The following is a 16,522-nucleotide window of genomic DNA, read 5'->3' on the forward strand; positions in this document are numbered from 1 at the left end:
TTAACTATAAAATATATATATATATATATTTTATTTTATTTTTTTTGCATTTAACATTTACTTACCATATTCTGATTGTGTCAAGGTGAAATCCTCAAGGTCATCAGTGGTGGGTTCTAAGAGAAAGAAACGATATATATATATATATATATATATATATATATATATATATATATATATATATATATATATATATATATATATAAAACAATATTAGAGAACATTCACATGCATTTAATGATTTCTTAAAGATGAATACTTACTTACTTACTTACTTTTAAAGATGTCATTGTACTTCTGTGAATCATTAGAAGCAGATGCTGCAATTTCCTGGTTTCCTGAAATATTTACCGTCATTTTTCTTGTCAGTACTGGTATTTTCAATGTAACAAGTTTAAAACTAGAATTCTACTAGTATTTTTTCAGTGTAACAAGTTTAAACCTTTCTTAGCTGTAGCAGACTTGACGATGTAGGCAACACTGAGGTCTCTGTGACTACTGTGAAACTAAACCTGTTTTTTATTGCCAGCACACTGAAATGCAAAAAAGAGGCCCAATTATCATATTGGCTATTCATTACACTGTTTCCTTGTAGACATAAGCCAGTGATGTCTGACATGCAGACGCTGTGTCTGATTACATTTACCAAAAACGAAAACTAGATGCACGTATTAGCAATGAGAAACCGGCAAAAAACTTTGATATTCATCAGCCCCTGGAGGTTCTCACCTATGTATGTCCTCTTTTTGGAGGGGTTGAGAGAGTTCTAATTACTTTATTGCCCTGTGTCACCCACTTGGTCAGGAAATTGAATCGGAAGGCTGAGGGGAGATGTTGACTGTGACTTCACTTACAGAATAACAGTAAGTCCCTGAATAACCTTTGCTCTAAGATGAAAAAGAAAATGTTTTAGAAAAGCTACAGGTAACTAGAATTATCATTTCTTTTCCTAAAATGGAGTCTCTCATGATTCAAAACAAGCACATCATTGCTAGAGTCAATTTATAACTTGAAACAGTATACTGAGGGATCGTAAAGTTTTTTTTTTCTGCTAATCTCATATGTGTCTTACCTCTTTTCTCCTGCTTTCCAGTCTGTTGACTCAGAAGCTGAAGGTTTTCTCGTTCCATCGATGTAGGGAAGCAAAATCTTTATTTATTTATTTTGTTTTAAGTCTTTGCTATTTTGAACTGATTTAGAATGGCTCATATATTCAGTAAATAGGTCCTGCTGTAAAGCAAAATGAACTTACAATTCTGTCAGGTTACACAGTTCATTTATTAGGATTTTTTAAGTCTTTGTTATTTGTACCGTCAAAGTACACTGCGACTTCAGTGATATGATTACTCTGACGTTTAACCCCACCCACTACCTTCCAGTTTCCAGAAGACATATTGAAAATATCAATATAGAAATTAAATCGGACCAAAACGTTCCTGTAAATTTCGTCTATGGAAAGACCATCGTAAGACTACACTTCAGACCGGTGATATCACAACGTAGCCTGAGATAAATTTTATTTGTATAAACTATTCCAGAGATATGTATATAACCTCTAAGACTGATTGGTTATCATTCATATTACCCTGGTCCTTCAACACTGCATCAAGTCATCCACTTGTATGCGTCGAAGTACCAGAAGATTCTGAATAGCAGGAACGAGTTTGGGGGTTACGAGTCGTCGTACGATGCGTTGAAAGTTGACTTGGTAATAATCCTCCCCCAATACTTCCAGGCATTGGTGCTGACACTGGCTCGGGTGGTTCGTTATACACCCATAGCAGGTTTCTCTGAGATAGTTCAAAGAGGTTATGTTGAATAAATGAAGTATCGCTGTTTTCACCGTATTGATGAAGATGGTTGAGAACCAACCGTCAATTTCGTCCCCCTGGTTACTCTCATCCTCCGCTGAAGGCTGAGGGTCCTCCGTCGGTTCCAGGGTTTGTGTAGGGGCTTCGGTAGAGGGTGAGTAGCTGGTAGCTACCTCCTCCTCCACGACCACCTTCATGTCTTCAGGCAGGACATTCGCGTCTACAGACTCAGCCATGAATAGCGGTGATGGTGAGTAGAGGTCTGGAGAAAGCGGTAGATATTTCATGTTGTATCCTGTAGGTGATGCAGGACTGAAGTGGGTCTCTGAGAATGAGGACGTTGAGGTGGTTGGTGAGAAGAGGTCCGGGGAAGGCGGATGATATGGTCCAATATTGAAGCTTTCATCATGCTCAGGAGAGAAGTGGATCTCTGCTTGGTGGTTGTAGAGATCCCTGTATGGTGTTGGCTCACTCATTCTCAGGATACGGTTCTCAGTGTCTGTGAGCTTGCTGTTATCCCCCGTATATATATATCATAGGAAGGGGCGTGTCCTCAGAAGAGGGTTTGTTCTAAAGGTAAAACAGGAAACGTCAACGTTTTTTTCACTGACATGACATCGATCCAACTGCGTGAGTTAGGGAAAAGGTCGGAAAGACGCTGTCCAATTTCACTCATCTTCTCTGCCCAAGCTTCAAACGGCAGAGCCAGCATTGTCTTGAATACGCCGCAGTCTTGATTGAAAGCCTCCAACACAAACAGATCTGAGGGGTTCGTCCGGTTGTTCCTGCGTCTGCTTGCCCGAAAAGACCAGCGGCCATTTGCTGTGGTTTTTGACCCCCACACTGCGCTAAAGAGAGGTTCTCTCTCAGCTATTTCAACATCGGATGGTATATGAAACATTCTCGCCCGTTCTGCAGGTCGAGGAGACAGTTCGTTTTCTTCTTCTTCTTCTTCTTCTTCCTCCCTCTCCTGCTTTGAGACTGTTTCAGGGGTATCATTAAGGTGCGGGATTGCAAGCCTTAACACAGCCCAGTCGCTGTGGGTGAGAGTACACAGAGCCAGTGATCCATTAAATACCTCGTCTTGATCCAATTGATACAGGCAAAGCTCTCCTATTTCATACATGAAAATATAACCCCAGGTACCACTCAGGCCATATGGCTCCAAAGACCATTCTTCCTGCAGAGTGTCGAACGGGGGTCTTTGTACCCTGCAGATGTAGTATGTTGATTTCTTAGGAGCATTCAATTCACGGGATGAATGCTGGTAGACGGTCACTGGGGTTTCGCACAGAACTGACGTACCTCTTGGCCGAACCGAGGTCTGATTTTCAACCGTGGTTGTTGAAGTTGATGTTGGATCCTCATCATCGGTAGAGTATGTTATGACGGGAATTCCGATAGGTATCTCAGATGAGGAAGTAGATGATATAGATGATGCAGTTGCTTGTTCATCATCATCTTGGCACGCGTTGCGTTTCTCCTCCGCTTGACGATAAACTCTCTTAACTCTAGCCATTGCTGAACGGGTGTTCTTTTCCAACGAATGCTGCATGTAAAGTGCAGAGTTTTATCCCTGTATTTAAAGTAAACACTAAAACACGCCCCATTGTTTTCATTGGGTTATTCAAGGTTTAACGAGGCTTAAAAACACCCCCCCTCTATTTTTAATTGGTGCTGATGCCAAACAGTTTCTGATAATACCATATTTGTCTTGTTCTATTTATAACAAACACACCCCTGTGTTTTCATTGGCTCATTTAAGGTATCGCCCCTAATGACGACAACCAATCAGCATCCACTGTTACGCCCCTCAGACACACCCCCTGTTGACCCCATGACCTCCCCGCCCCCATGGCGCCATGACCCCCCTTAAGGTCAAAGGTCACCTGTCAAAAAGTTTGATTGAAGGGTGTACTTTAGTCTCTGATGAGCTGCACTACCTGAGCCACTTGTGTGGGTTGTAGAGTCCGTCTCATGCTACCACGAGTGTGAAAGCACCACCAACATTCAAAAGTGACCAAAACATCATCCAGAAAGCATAGGTACTGAGAAGTGGTCTGTGGTCCCCACCTGCAGAACCACTCCTTTATTGAGTGTCTTGCTAATCACCAAATATTTCCCCTGTTGTCTGTTCCATTTGAACATCAGGATGTGAAATTGATTGTCAATCAGTGTTGCTTCCTAAGTGGACAGTTTGATTTCACAGAAGTTTGATTTACTTGGAGTTATATTGTGTTGTTTAAGTGTTCCCTTTATTTTTTGAGCAGTGTATATCAAATCCTATTCATGGGAGTCTCATTAAGTCTGTATTAAAAATGGCAGCACACAAGATATTTGGAAGAGGCTCAATTAAAATACATAATAAATTGTTTATCCTTTTGCAGAATTACTCCATTATCAATCGAAATAGCTGTAAATTGAGACTTTGGATCATCTCTTTTTTTCCTGTTCTCACTTTTGATTTGATAGGCATGGTTTGCTCAGGGGCATTTCCCTGCTTTAGTTTTGACAGAAATTCTAGAGTTTGGATAGCACAATCGAAGACAAAAATGGCTTTTTAGGAAAAGATTTGCTATTTGGGAATTCAAATGTTTAACAACTCAAATCTTTTTTACAGTCTTTGTCAGACATTTCCTGTTGTGTCACAAATCATTGAAGGTCATGGGAAAATTTACAATGTATGCATGCCTAATTTAATCTAATTTAGTTTAATCATGTTAAACCAGTGGTATCCTTTTTGGTGTATTTCTGAGACCGCTACCTTTTTAACAAAGTATTTTACTCAAAAACCTACTGAATTGAGTAAATATGTTACTGAATATATTTTACACATCCTATATAAAACTGCAAAATGGATGGAAAATTTTGTATTATAGTTAAAAAAATTGAAACGTGATAAATTCTGCTTATGTTTGCTATGTTGTTTTGCAATATATACAAAAAATATCCTATTGATCATGAAAATGAAATGGCCGCAAATGGCTAATGAATCTACTACATACAAAAAAACTGATGATATTTCAAAAAAGTTTTTTTTAAGTATCCAATAAGCTAAGCAGTTAAATTTTTTAATATTTTATTTTTCTGACAGTTACCTTTTGTATCAGGCTACAAAGAGTTAAGTTTAGTTAATTTGCTTCATTTGTTCATGGAATATTTTCAGATTTTTAAATTTTTTTTATTAGAAAAGTAAAAAACAATGCAGAACAATATAAACAAAACACTAAAATACAAACCCATGGAGAACAAGCTATGAGACATCAAATAATAATAAAATTTTCAGATGCTTTTGGAGATTTTTAATTTTGCCCATTTCCTTTCATGTTATCGCGTTTCACTTTTATGTTTATCGCGAGAGCGAGCCAGTTACCGCGAGACCAGCAAGGTTCTCGGCAGTGAATGAAGTCCTCCATCTTGTGGCGCGGTAGAGGAGAAGAGCAGCAGAGATGGCAGACTACAGCAGCGTGGCTCCACCGTCCTCTAACGCTGGTGGGGGGATGAACGATGCTTTTAAAGACGCCCTACAGCGAGCAAGACAGGTAAAAAGTCATATTTGGGTAAATAAATATACCAATGTCTAGAACTTTGTGATAAAATAAACGATTTTCGTCGCTATTCTGCAGTTGGCGACATGACAGGCTAGGTTAAGCTAGGTTAAGCTAAGATGATGACTGTTACGCCACATTGCAAACCGAAAACAGGTTCCTGAAGCGATCATAGCTAAACGGTCACATAAAAAATAAAGAGAATGCAACTAGTATAATAGAATAAACTATTTTGAATTGTATTAACGTATCAACAAAGACACGTTTTCATGGATAATTAAAGCGCTCCTTTGTTGGTTCAACTTCCGGATAGAAATGTAGGCCGCGGGCGGCGTTCACGGTCCACTACCTGGTATTCTGAAAATAAAAAATATTCTAAAATTTACGCCTTTCTTATGTTTTTGTTTTTCAGATTGCAGCCAAGATCGGCGGAGATGGCGTTGCGGCTCCCCCAACGAACGAGTTTGGCTATGGAGGCCAAAAAAGGCCCCTGGAGGACGCTGGTGGGTATTTTCCCATGCCTAACCTGAATATCGGTCAGTGGCTCAAATCGATCTTAATGCAACTCTTTTTGATTAATGCTTCCCTCTCTTTCAGTAACTTCAACAGTGCATTCACCTCTTTATACCTGTCTGTAATCCAGCATCAGCTACTAACCATATTACACGTTGATTTGTCATGTTTTTAAGTGGAGACCGTAACAGTTGCATGCTTAACAACTCACTTTTTTGTGAGTCTATCACTATTTGAATTCAATGCTTAAATATCTTTGTTTTCAGTCACTTGGAGAAAGAAGTTGAGACAAAAAAAAAAAGTCTGTTTTAGGAATGTAAATCTGAATTTATAACAGAATGATTTGGTATTCTCGGAAGATGAGAGGGCAAGCCCTTGCCGAGTAACACCGACCTCATCTAAATGGAAAAGTTATTAATTATAAAGAATTTCACACTAATATGTTCGATTTGTCTATAAGAACAAATAATTAATGCAAGCCAACTGAAGGTTTTCATTTAGTAATCAGTTTTTTTTTATATATTGTGTGGCAGAAATTAACTATAGGTTAATTAAACTGAACTTTTTCTAAAGATAAGGTTCTGTGTTTACTGTCTCTATACTACAAAACCTTCAGCCAGTTGTATCCAGAGACCAGGGGCAAAGTGCATTCTATGTTATCGTTACATTTTGTGTAAAGCATTTTTAATTGTCTTGTTGATGAAGTGTGCTATATTTAAATTTACCAGCCACATAAAGTTGCTCTGCTTTTGTTGAACACCCCCCCCCCCCCCAAAAAAAAAACTGAAAATGATCTGGTACAAGTGAAATGGAGTCTAAAATGGCAACTACCAGCCTAAGATTGTGACACTGTTAGATTGACTTTAGGATTTCATCAGGTAAACAAGGGTGTACAGGAAGTTTAGTCACGTTCAGAATGTATTGCAAAAATCAAAACTTGAGGTGAAATTTGGTTGAGATGCAGTGTGTGTTGGACCCAAATGGTCTGAATGTAATCCAGCTGCTCATGTATCCTTTGCCTTGCCTTTTTGAAGTTAAGTTGGATTTCATAAATTACTTCTAACACATTTAGAACCTGTACAAACTGTTTTCAGGTTCAAGAGCGCCGATGAGCGTGTATAATCATGTGCTCATGTGGTTTATTTTGTATTTTTGTCAGACCAACCAGAAACAAAGAAGGTAGCAACAAATGACGGTAAGTCTTTTTTTGATCTTTTTATGTTTCTAAAAACTCGTCACCATGTTTATTTTCCATTTAAATGCACTGTGATGTTTGTCCACAGCCTTTTCAGCCATGGGAGGAATGGGTGGCCCCCCAAGGTAATCCCAGTTTAAATTTACCAGCCACATTTAGGGAGATGTTTACAATCCACATGCTGATGTTAGTGTTTTCATTACTAGGTCAACATCAGAGGAATTCAAGGTTCCAGATGGAATGGTTGGATTCAGTAAGTTTTTACTTGTAAGGTAAATGTTTAATTTTTGTTCTAATTATTTAAAACTGAGATATTTCAATCTTGTTTTGTAGTTATTGGAAGAGGAGGTGAGCAAATATCTCGTATCCAGCAGGATTCTGGCTGTAAAATACAAATTGCTCCTGGTAAGTCAGGTTTTGTGTTGGGCGAGTAAAACGATATAATGAAATAGTTGAGTGTTAAAACTTGTTTCTGTCTTGTAGACAGCGGAGGGATGCCTGATAGGTCAGTGACATTAACAGGGGCTCCAGAATCGATCCAGTAAGTAATAAAGGAAAAACCATTGTGCAAAACGTAAATCTATAAAATAATATCACAAAAATCTTAAACTCGATCACACATTGAACATGTCTGATTAAATTTCCTCTAATCAGGGCCGCAAAGAGACTTCTGAGTGAGATAGTTGAGAAGGGACGTCCAGCTCCAGCTTTCCACCACAACGATGGTCCGGGAATGACAGTTCAGGAAATTATGGTGCCTGCTTCCAAAGCTGGCCTTGTCATTGGAAAGGGAGGAGAGACCATCAAGAGTCTTCAGGTCTGTGGTGGCTGTTAAATGTGACTACTGGGTTTAAAGCAAGAAACACAAACTGATCCATTGTGACGTGATCCTATGCAGGAACGAGCTGGTGTGAAGATGGTCATGATCCAAGACGGGCCTCAGAACACTGGTGCAGACAAACCACTCCGCATTTCGGGAGACCCCTTTAAAGTTCAGGTGAGTTTACATGAGGTTTTTAAACTTGGGAATAACATTTTTACACAATTTGCATGTTTGTCTAGATTTAATAAGATTTCTCCTCCTGTTTAGCAAGCCAAAGAAATGGTGATGGAGCTGATCAGAGAACAGGGCTTCAGGGAGCAGAGGGGCGAGTACGGATCCAGGACCGGAGGAGGAGACAGCTTAGATGTAAGTGTTTGCTCCACTGTTTGGTAGTCAGCTTGGAAATCTGAGTATTGATCCCATTCTAAATCTTATTTCTTGCTGTCACTTCAGGTTCCAGTCCCACGGTTCGCAGTTGGAATTGTTATTGGTAGAAATGGAGAGATGATCAAGAAAATACAGAACGACACAGGCGTCCGAATTCAGTTCAAACCAGGTGAGCTGTTGGTGCCACACCTACAACAAGCTATGCCATTTCTTCAAAGTTTCTTTGGTCTATGATGAAAACTCATGCACCACGCTGACAAGCTGATGTATAACCCTAACCCAAACCAATCTGAGACCCGAACACAGAATGCCACAGTTGAATAGTGATTGAAAATGCTTTTAGTTGGAGTATTTAAGTCATGTTGTTTATACACCTAATGTAGATCCTGAAGTTAAAGCTTCTGCTTTTGATCCAGATGATGGCACCACACCTGACAGGATAGCACAGATCATGGGTCCTCCAGACCAGGCTCAACATGCGGCAGAGATCATTTCGGACCTGCTGAGGAGCGTCCAGACCGGAGGCCCTCCAGGGCATGGAGGTGGCAGAGGGCGGGGTCGTGGGCAGGGCAACTGGAACATGGGGCCCCCTGGTGGCCTGCAGGAGTTCTCCTTCACCGTCCCAACCATGAAGACTGGTCTGATTATTGGAAAAGGCAAGCATCTCCTCAGCCACTGTTTATCTTCCTTATTTATTACCTTTTAACTGAAGTTCTTTACATTTAACTAAACTGGAATGTTATTTTAAAAGTTGGTAAGTGTTGGGTAATAGAAAATTAAAAGTAGGTAAAGTTGACTTTGTTGTCTTGGCACAGGGGGCGAGACAATCAAGGGCATCAGTCAACAGTCTGGAGCCAGGATTGAGCTGCAGAGGAATCCTCCGCCAAATGCTGACCCCAACATAAAGATGTTTACAGTCAGAGGAAACCCTCAACAGATCGACTATGCCAGGCAGCTGGTGGAGGAGAAGATTGGGGTGAGATATTAGCTCCTATATAATATTGTCCCTTCACCCCGGTGAAGTTCCAACTCTTTATGGACCTTTTCCTCCTCCTGCTTCTCTTCAGGGCCCAGTTACTCCAATGGGTGGCCCACATGGTCCTCCAGGTCCGCATGGAGGGCCAGGTCCACATGGTCCTCCAGGACCACCAGGACCCCCGGGAGCTCCAATGGGGCCATACAACCCTGGACCCTACAACCAAGGACCTCCAGGACCACAGTGAGTACAGATCCAGATTCTTTTTAAAGCTTTTGATAAGTTTCTGCTCATCAGATTCAGTGTTGATTTATGGATAATTTCTCTTCTTTCAACAGTGGTCCTCCTGCCCCGTATCAGCCTCAAGGATGGGGTAACGGTTATCCACACTGGCAGCAGGGACAGCCTGATCCGAGTGAGCAACTTATTCCATGCTAGCAGGAATCTTCAACAGTCTTAGTTTTATAATGAATTAACCCTGTGGTAGTATTGATAGGTGAATGACCGAACTGATATCGGGAACTGAAACACTGGCATTTTCAAACAAGTAATATAGTTTCTGTGAGTTTCAGTAATTAAAAGCAACATTCAGATTAAAAACATAAAATGAAGATTATTAAAATACTTTAAGGCTTTTTCCCCTAATGTTTTTTAACATGGTGACGGGTTTGGTATTAACACATGCAGTACTTTCTATAAAAACCTTTAGGAACAACTTCATGAAGTTGTTGTAAAAAGATTAACCTAACTCTTAGTTTAACTAAATGTGATCAAACTTATTTATTTATTTTTTTTGGTACAGATAAAGCAGCAGCTGATGCCAACGCAGCAGCATGGGCGGCTTATTATGCTCAGTATGGCCAGCAGCCACAGGCCCCCATGACTCCAACCAGCGGAGCTCCAGGCACCACTCAACCCAACGGTCAAGGTGAGAGGCAGTGCTCTTACAACCAGCGTTTGCTTCTTGAACCAGAGAGTCTGTTCAGATGGTTAGGGCAGTTTAGTCGGCTAGATTTACTGAGTTCTGGCGTATCTAACAGAACGCAGGCTGGATTGGCTTCACTTTGAAATAACCTCTTTCCCAGAGAGTGACAGGGTAGTTTTCCTCCACCATCTCTTGGCTGACAGCAGGTGGAGGAGAGGCCGCTGAGAAAGATTCACTAATTACAAGTGCCGTTCTTTTTAACAGGTGACCCACAGGCTGCAGGTCAGAGTGGACAGACAGATTACACCAAGGCCTGGGAGGAATATTACAAGAAAATGGGTATATGATTGTAGTTTCAGTGTACACCTATTACCACCAGCCAGTCTAAACAGCCACTGGGCTTTGAATCCGCTTCTTTTTCAGGTCTGGGTATTTGTCGGCCTGCTGTTTTTCAGTATGCCTCCACTTGGTTTGACGTTTGATGCCTGTGCTGTTTAGACTGCAAGATTTTAAATTATCTGCAGGACTGAGCTGTTGACACAGAATCACCTTAATGATCGTTATTTTAGGGTTTTATCAGAGCTGATGCCAGAGATTTCCAACGTGTCATGTTTTTCCCCCTCTTACTGAATTAAGTAATGATTGTTGGAATTGTGGTTAGCAGTGTAGGATGTTCATTTCTCTCTCTTGTTTTTCCCTTTTCGTTGTTTTACACTTGTGTGCATTAACACACTTTGTTTTGCTTGGTCTTCGCAGGTCAACAGAATCAACCACCTCAGGACTACACGAAAGCCTGGGAGGAGTATTACAAGAAACAAGGTTGGTACTCCAACCTTAAAATTATGATTTGAAGTCTTTTTGAGTTTTGTTGTAAGGATTAATGTAAGTATTGTAAAAAAAAAAAAAAGTACTGTATCCTTAAAAGGTAACGTGGAGGGTTTATTTAACCATTGTCCAGATTTACATTTAAATGGGATAAACTCTCTTTGGTTTTCTGGTCAAGATAAAGCTTGAGATGTGACCTAAAACATTGTTTATAACTCTAATATCATTGTTTAAGGGTGTTTGGTTCTTCTAGCAGCCCTCTATGGTAGAGGTGCTGTTCTCACAACCACCCAATAGAAAAGCAGAAGGTTTCTGACCTGCGACTCTGAGATGTCTGTGGTGGGTTCGTTCCCCTTCTTACAACCTCTTGCTTATAATTTCAACAAGCTCGCCCCCTACATCAGTTGGCGTAAAATTAGGGCTGATGCGTATTCTCAAACAGCCAAGTCGTCATCAGATGCCATAGATTTTCTGACCACAAACTTCGACATTTTATGATTTTACATCTATACCGACATAAAGTACCGTATTTTCCGCACTATAAGGCGCACTTAAAAACCATTAATTTTCTCAAAAAATGACAGTGCGCCTTGTAATCCGGAGCGCCTTATATATGGATCAATTGGTTAATTGGTTGATCCATACTGGTTGTACACGGCGCTCTGTCAAAATGTTTCAGTACGACTGGTAAACTACAAAGCCGCACCGCTTGCAGCATTACGGCTACCGTAGTCAGGGGCGTCGCCGAAGTAATAGCGGTAAACACCTGTACTGTGCTTACTCCTAGTCCAACACCACTTGTGTGTGTATAACGTTTGAATGTACTGTTGCAGGAATTGCCTGAACTATATGTGATTAGAAGCTCAGTGTGTGGGGGTGTATGTTTCGTGTGTGTGTATGGAAGATGTTGACATTACTCCTCCGGACAGAGGTGGCGCTGTGTGCTGCCGTAGCTGAGAATCAAGAGTGAAGGAGTGACGTCGGTATTATTGTGTGTGTGGGGTGGGTAGAGACGGCGACCGGAGCAGCGGTGTATGAGTCTGTAAGCCCTGTGTTTTTACGTGCTGCAAAGTCATTAAAAAGAACCCCGAATCTCGTCAACAACTCAGTGTTTTGATGCTGTTTCTTCATGCTCAACTCAGCAACGTATGAGTGAGGGAGTTAACCCCGAGGAAACTAGTAACTTCGGCCCTGGAGAAAGCGTCTCCCCTGTGTCATCAGACTACGGTCAGGGGACAGAAACAGGAAAGGTTAACGGTACTAACGTTTGATTTAGTGCATCAAACTGTTTCTTTTACGTGTTTACTGAATCAGGGAAAAGTTCCCTTTCACGTTTTAACTAACGTTTGATTTCAACTTCAACTTCATAGACTCCAATGCATTCCTAACGTGCGGTTGGCTCTATTCAATAGATTTCTATGTAGAGGAGACCTTACCATGAGAGTGAATGGAGTTATCAGAACGCTGGTTTGTAGTGTATTAATAAAGTTTGACTGACTTATCTGACTGTTTTGTTGACATTCTCTTTAGCACAGCTCCATCTAGTGGATGCATAACGCAACCCCAGTCAAACGTTTGACTGCTGTAGCTTCTATTCTATGCGCCTTATAATCCGGTTCGCCTTATAGTGTGGAAAATACGGTAGTAGGAAAATGAGGTTTTTGTTTTGTTTGATAAAAATGTGAAGCGCAGCTGTTGAGAACTTGGATAAGACTCTGATTAGCTCAATCTGATTGAGCTAAAGCTATTTTGCAAAGAACAGTATTACACAGTTGTGTGCCGTTTTATCACAGCGGTGTACAACCAGCGGTTCTGAAGCCCTTGATAACTTTGGTCTAACATGACATAGAACTGAACCGCGTATATAAATAGAAATGGAATGAAAATGTTTTTTTCCCCACATTATAAAAGGTTCATTCTAGGTTGCTAAATCCTGATCTGTTACATACAGTTCTAATAAAGTGCTACTTTGTGGTGGTAGTGTGCGAAATGTGGAAAAATTAAATGTGTGAAAGCATTATTTTTAAACAGAGGATTGATAAAAAGCTGCGTCTCAAAAGTTGACAGATCATTACCTAGATTTGGACAGCCAAATATTTTTTTCCCCCCTTATCGTTTACTTTATTTACAGAGTATTGTATTTGCTCCTTCAGGTCAAGCCGCTCCCCAGGCCGCACCAGCAGCAGCGCCGGCAGCCGCTCAGCCAGGAGGCCAGCCGGATTACAGCGCTGCCTGGGCGGAGTACTACCGCCAACAGGCCGCCTACTATGGCACAGGCAACCCTCAGGCGATGGGTGCAGCACCACAAGCCCCTCAGGTACACCGTTAATAAGAATCTGCCTGCTACATTTACTTGAGCGCTTTTCATATTTGCACCCTCACCCCGCTTCCTTCCTCAGGTTTTTACAGGGCTCCAGTGAACGCGACGGCGTCAAAAACCTAACCACACTTTTTCCTCCCTAAGCAGGCTTTTTAAGCTTTTTATTTTTGGGAAGCTGAGTCCACTGTTTCTGCTGTTAACATGCAATGTATCTTCTATGTATTTCTTCTGCACAGGGCCAGTAATGTGAAGTGGACATAAAGTAAATGCTACATTGTCGAAACAAAATCCTTTGTTAAATGTTTGGATGCAGACGCCTTGATGAAGATCTTAAATTTCCTTGGTTTGAAAGTGTTTCACATAGATGGCAGATTACCCGGCGAACACGTCCTCTTGGTTTTTTGTTTGGTTTATTTTTCTGTTTTTTTCCCCTTTTTCTTGTAAATGCTATGTTTTTAGTAAAGGTAATTATACATATGGTCATTCCAGCCCTGTATCTACATTAAATGTGGTTAGAACTCATGTTTAATAAACTGTAGACATTACCATGTAAATCATCTCAGTTTTAAAAATGCTATTGCCTGTTGTGTTTTTGCAATAAAACAAACTGAAACCTCCTGTGTTGGTAAGTTGGGGTGGTCCAAAACAAAACAATAAGGGTTAAATGAAATTATTTTTGGTCTGTTTGTGTATTACCTTTTTGAGGAGCTTGAAACGTAGGCAATGTGTGGGTTTGTCCTAGAAAAATCGACTTTGAAGTTGTGCTGTCCTGTCTCTCTCCAACTGTCTATAAGGCTCAGAGAAACATGTGCGTCCAGTGATCCTGAACGCTTCAAACGTCCTTGATGATAGACATATTTCTTTTAAACCTTGAACCTGCTGTCTGTAGTTGTAGCTGCACTTGAATTGACAGGTATCTCCATTTACTGCGTTGCTGTGGTGCTTTTTGCCTGGTTCACAGACACTGTTGGGCTAGTTGTTCTGCACTGTTATTTTGCCCTGATAGCCACTTCCTCTTCCACAGGCAAGTTTAGAACAATGTGGTAAGCAGGTAATCTGAACATGTCCCTCAGAAAATGTGGTCTCAAGAAATGTTATAGATTTTTAGTGTTATTTTGTTTGTGCTGTTCTTCCTCCAGGACAGTCAGGTAATTGCCACCGTATGAAACAAAGTGTGTTGAAATGTTTTGTCTTGCCCAATCCCAGTTCTGTATTTTTCAACTTTCAAACAGTTTTTTTAAATACACAAACGTTGCAAAACTCGTCTTTTTTTTTTTTTTTTTTTTTTTTTTGCTCTGCCGATTCTGTTAGTGTTTATCCAATATAAAAGCATAGATGTTGTAGGGTTGGGGGTGGCTAAGCAGCTTCTTCATCCATCAGTTGAGCCCTCCTGTAATGTAAGTACAAAACTGAGCAATGCACACTTTTTTTATGCTTTGTAAACTGCTAAACGTGTAGGCCTTTCTGAGAAATTACCCCTTTCCCTCTTTTTTTTTCGTAGGTAAGTATAAAATGTTATGAAAAGAGGCAACAAGTTAAGTTTGATTCTTGTACCACATGTTTCTGAGACTTGTGACTGCATAACGCTTAGATTTGTAGTCTTGAAAGTATGAATTTAGAATGTGTAGTGATGGATTTTCTGAACTGAGGGTTTCAATGGCAGAAACTGTTCCAGAATCTGGGTTTTGCGTTTATATCTGACCTGTTGAGTGCTATTGTTAGCTCATGTTTATCATTTAAAAGAAAATGCTGTTCAGTGCAACTTCTCATTGCATAGAAGGTTCATATCTCCAGTGTAGCATGCTTAGGTTTCCTCTGACGTCTTTTTAAACATGTCCCATTTAAGCATGTTGGATGCTAGTTGTGGACGTCTTTCCTGAATTACGAAGCAATCTTGTGCCAGGCTGTTGAATTAAAGTCGGAGCAATATTTGACTGCATTGTTCACTGATGGCAAACAGTGCAATATATCTGATGTTTGCAGTGTCATTCCAGACCTTGCACCTTAGGTTCTGCTGCATTAACACAGGTAAGCGAAACCTAAGGGAACAAGTGTATTTCTGTCCTCTGAAAATGACTTGTACTCGTGCAAAGAAATGCGAACCTGTGGTGTTAACATGCCTCAATGCATTTATGCTTAGTTGTAAAGAAATGTGCCTAATATTTATACCTGAGCAGTCCATTTTAGTCTTTCCTTTGATTCATGAACTGCATGATGAGTTGTATCACTTGTTTGATGGTTGCATTCCAAAAAGTTGCATAAATGGAAATGTTTGTCGTATGTGCTCAACATTTGATTTAAAAAAAAAAAAAAAAGCCTATCCTGGTAAGTCTATAAGCAACTGTTTTTCAAGGATACTGTAGGTTGACACTGGTTTAATGAAATGCATGCCACGCTGTTGCCAGAAGTTAGCAATGTGCTCAAATGTTAGGTGGAGTAATCGGTGAAATGCATTTTTGTTTTTCTTGCAAGTATTTTCTGTCGTGGTGTAAATCTGCCCTAAAGTGCAGTGCAAACCTGCTATTGAAACGTTGCTGCCTTCACTTCTTGCTCACAGTGTTGGAGGATGCTGCAGGCTTAGGTCGTAAAATCAGGCCGTGTCGTAGTTTGTCTTCCCCCCCCCTACCCCAAAAGGAGGAATCCTTTGAGTCTATCCTGCTGCTGAACGTAGACCGTTCAAGAGCTCCAGTGATAAGGTAAAGCAGCAAACGCAATGAAATTTAAATTCTCTGATTGCAAATTGTTGCTCAGATTGATTTATTTTGCCAGCCTGGGTTGACCTGATTTCATCCATGATGCTATAGTGTTTTTAGAGCTGTCTGATGGTTGTTTCTGAATGCCTTTTATTTGCAATTCTGTAACTTAAACTCTAGAAAGTTGGATGAGAGCAGGAACTGAAACTTTAAATGACCCATACAGTGTTTTTAGGCTGAAAAGTTGGAGGTTATCAGTTTTTAAATCACTTTTCTTTGTAGTGAAAAAGGTTTCTAATCGTTTTAGACTGAGATGCTAAGTGTTTCAACACAGTTCGAGGGGGTGTTGAGGACAAAACAAGGAGCATGCCTTAGAGGTAAAACAGGTTTCATGTGCTGTGTATATTACATTACTGGGTTGTCATTTGAGTTACCTTTTAATTGAAATGTTGCCATGTTCACAAATAAAGTTGTTAGAAACGGGATATCTGCTTGAGTTTTATTTT

At 40.4% G+C, this 16,522-nt stretch overlaps 1 protein-coding gene across 5 annotated transcripts; it reads left to right on the forward strand.

Moving 5' to 3' along the window:
• Positions 1 to 5,196: 5,196 nt before the first annotated feature.
• fubp1 (far upstream element (FUSE) binding protein 1) lies at positions 5,197 to 16,501 on the forward strand. 5 transcript variants are annotated; one of them, XM_047368190.1, is made up of 20 exons: positions 5,197 to 5,353; positions 5,772 to 5,895; positions 7,032 to 7,067; positions 7,156 to 7,192; positions 7,274 to 7,320; positions 7,401 to 7,472; positions 7,551 to 7,608; positions 7,722 to 7,884; positions 7,966 to 8,064; positions 8,158 to 8,256; positions 8,344 to 8,446; positions 8,694 to 8,933; positions 9,093 to 9,253; positions 9,345 to 9,496; positions 9,592 to 9,668; positions 10,056 to 10,181; positions 10,443 to 10,517; positions 10,935 to 10,997; positions 13,157 to 13,320; positions 13,560 to 16,501. In XM_047368190.1, exons 1-20 carry the CDS (start codon positions 5,261 to 5,263, stop codon positions 13,566 to 13,568), a joined length of 1,998 nt encoding a protein of 665 aa, XP_047224146.1. In that variant the 5' UTR covers positions 5,197 to 5,260; the 3' UTR covers positions 13,569 to 16,501. The 5 variants fall into 5 exon arrangements, with proteins under 5 accessions (XP_047224146.1, XP_047224148.1, XP_047224147.1 ...); XM_047368192.1 differs by having other exon boundaries at positions 7,401 to 7,415; XM_047368191.1 differs by having other exon boundaries at positions 5,772 to 5,862.
• The last annotated feature ends 21 nt before the right edge of the window (positions 16,502 to 16,522 follow it).

Source organism: Girardinichthys multiradiatus, chromosome 6 (genome assembly GCF_021462225.1).
Source record: "Girardinichthys multiradiatus isolate DD_20200921_A chromosome 6, DD_fGirMul_XY1, whole genome shotgun sequence".
NCBI lineage: Eukaryota > Metazoa > Chordata > Actinopteri > Cyprinodontiformes > Goodeidae > Girardinichthys > Girardinichthys multiradiatus.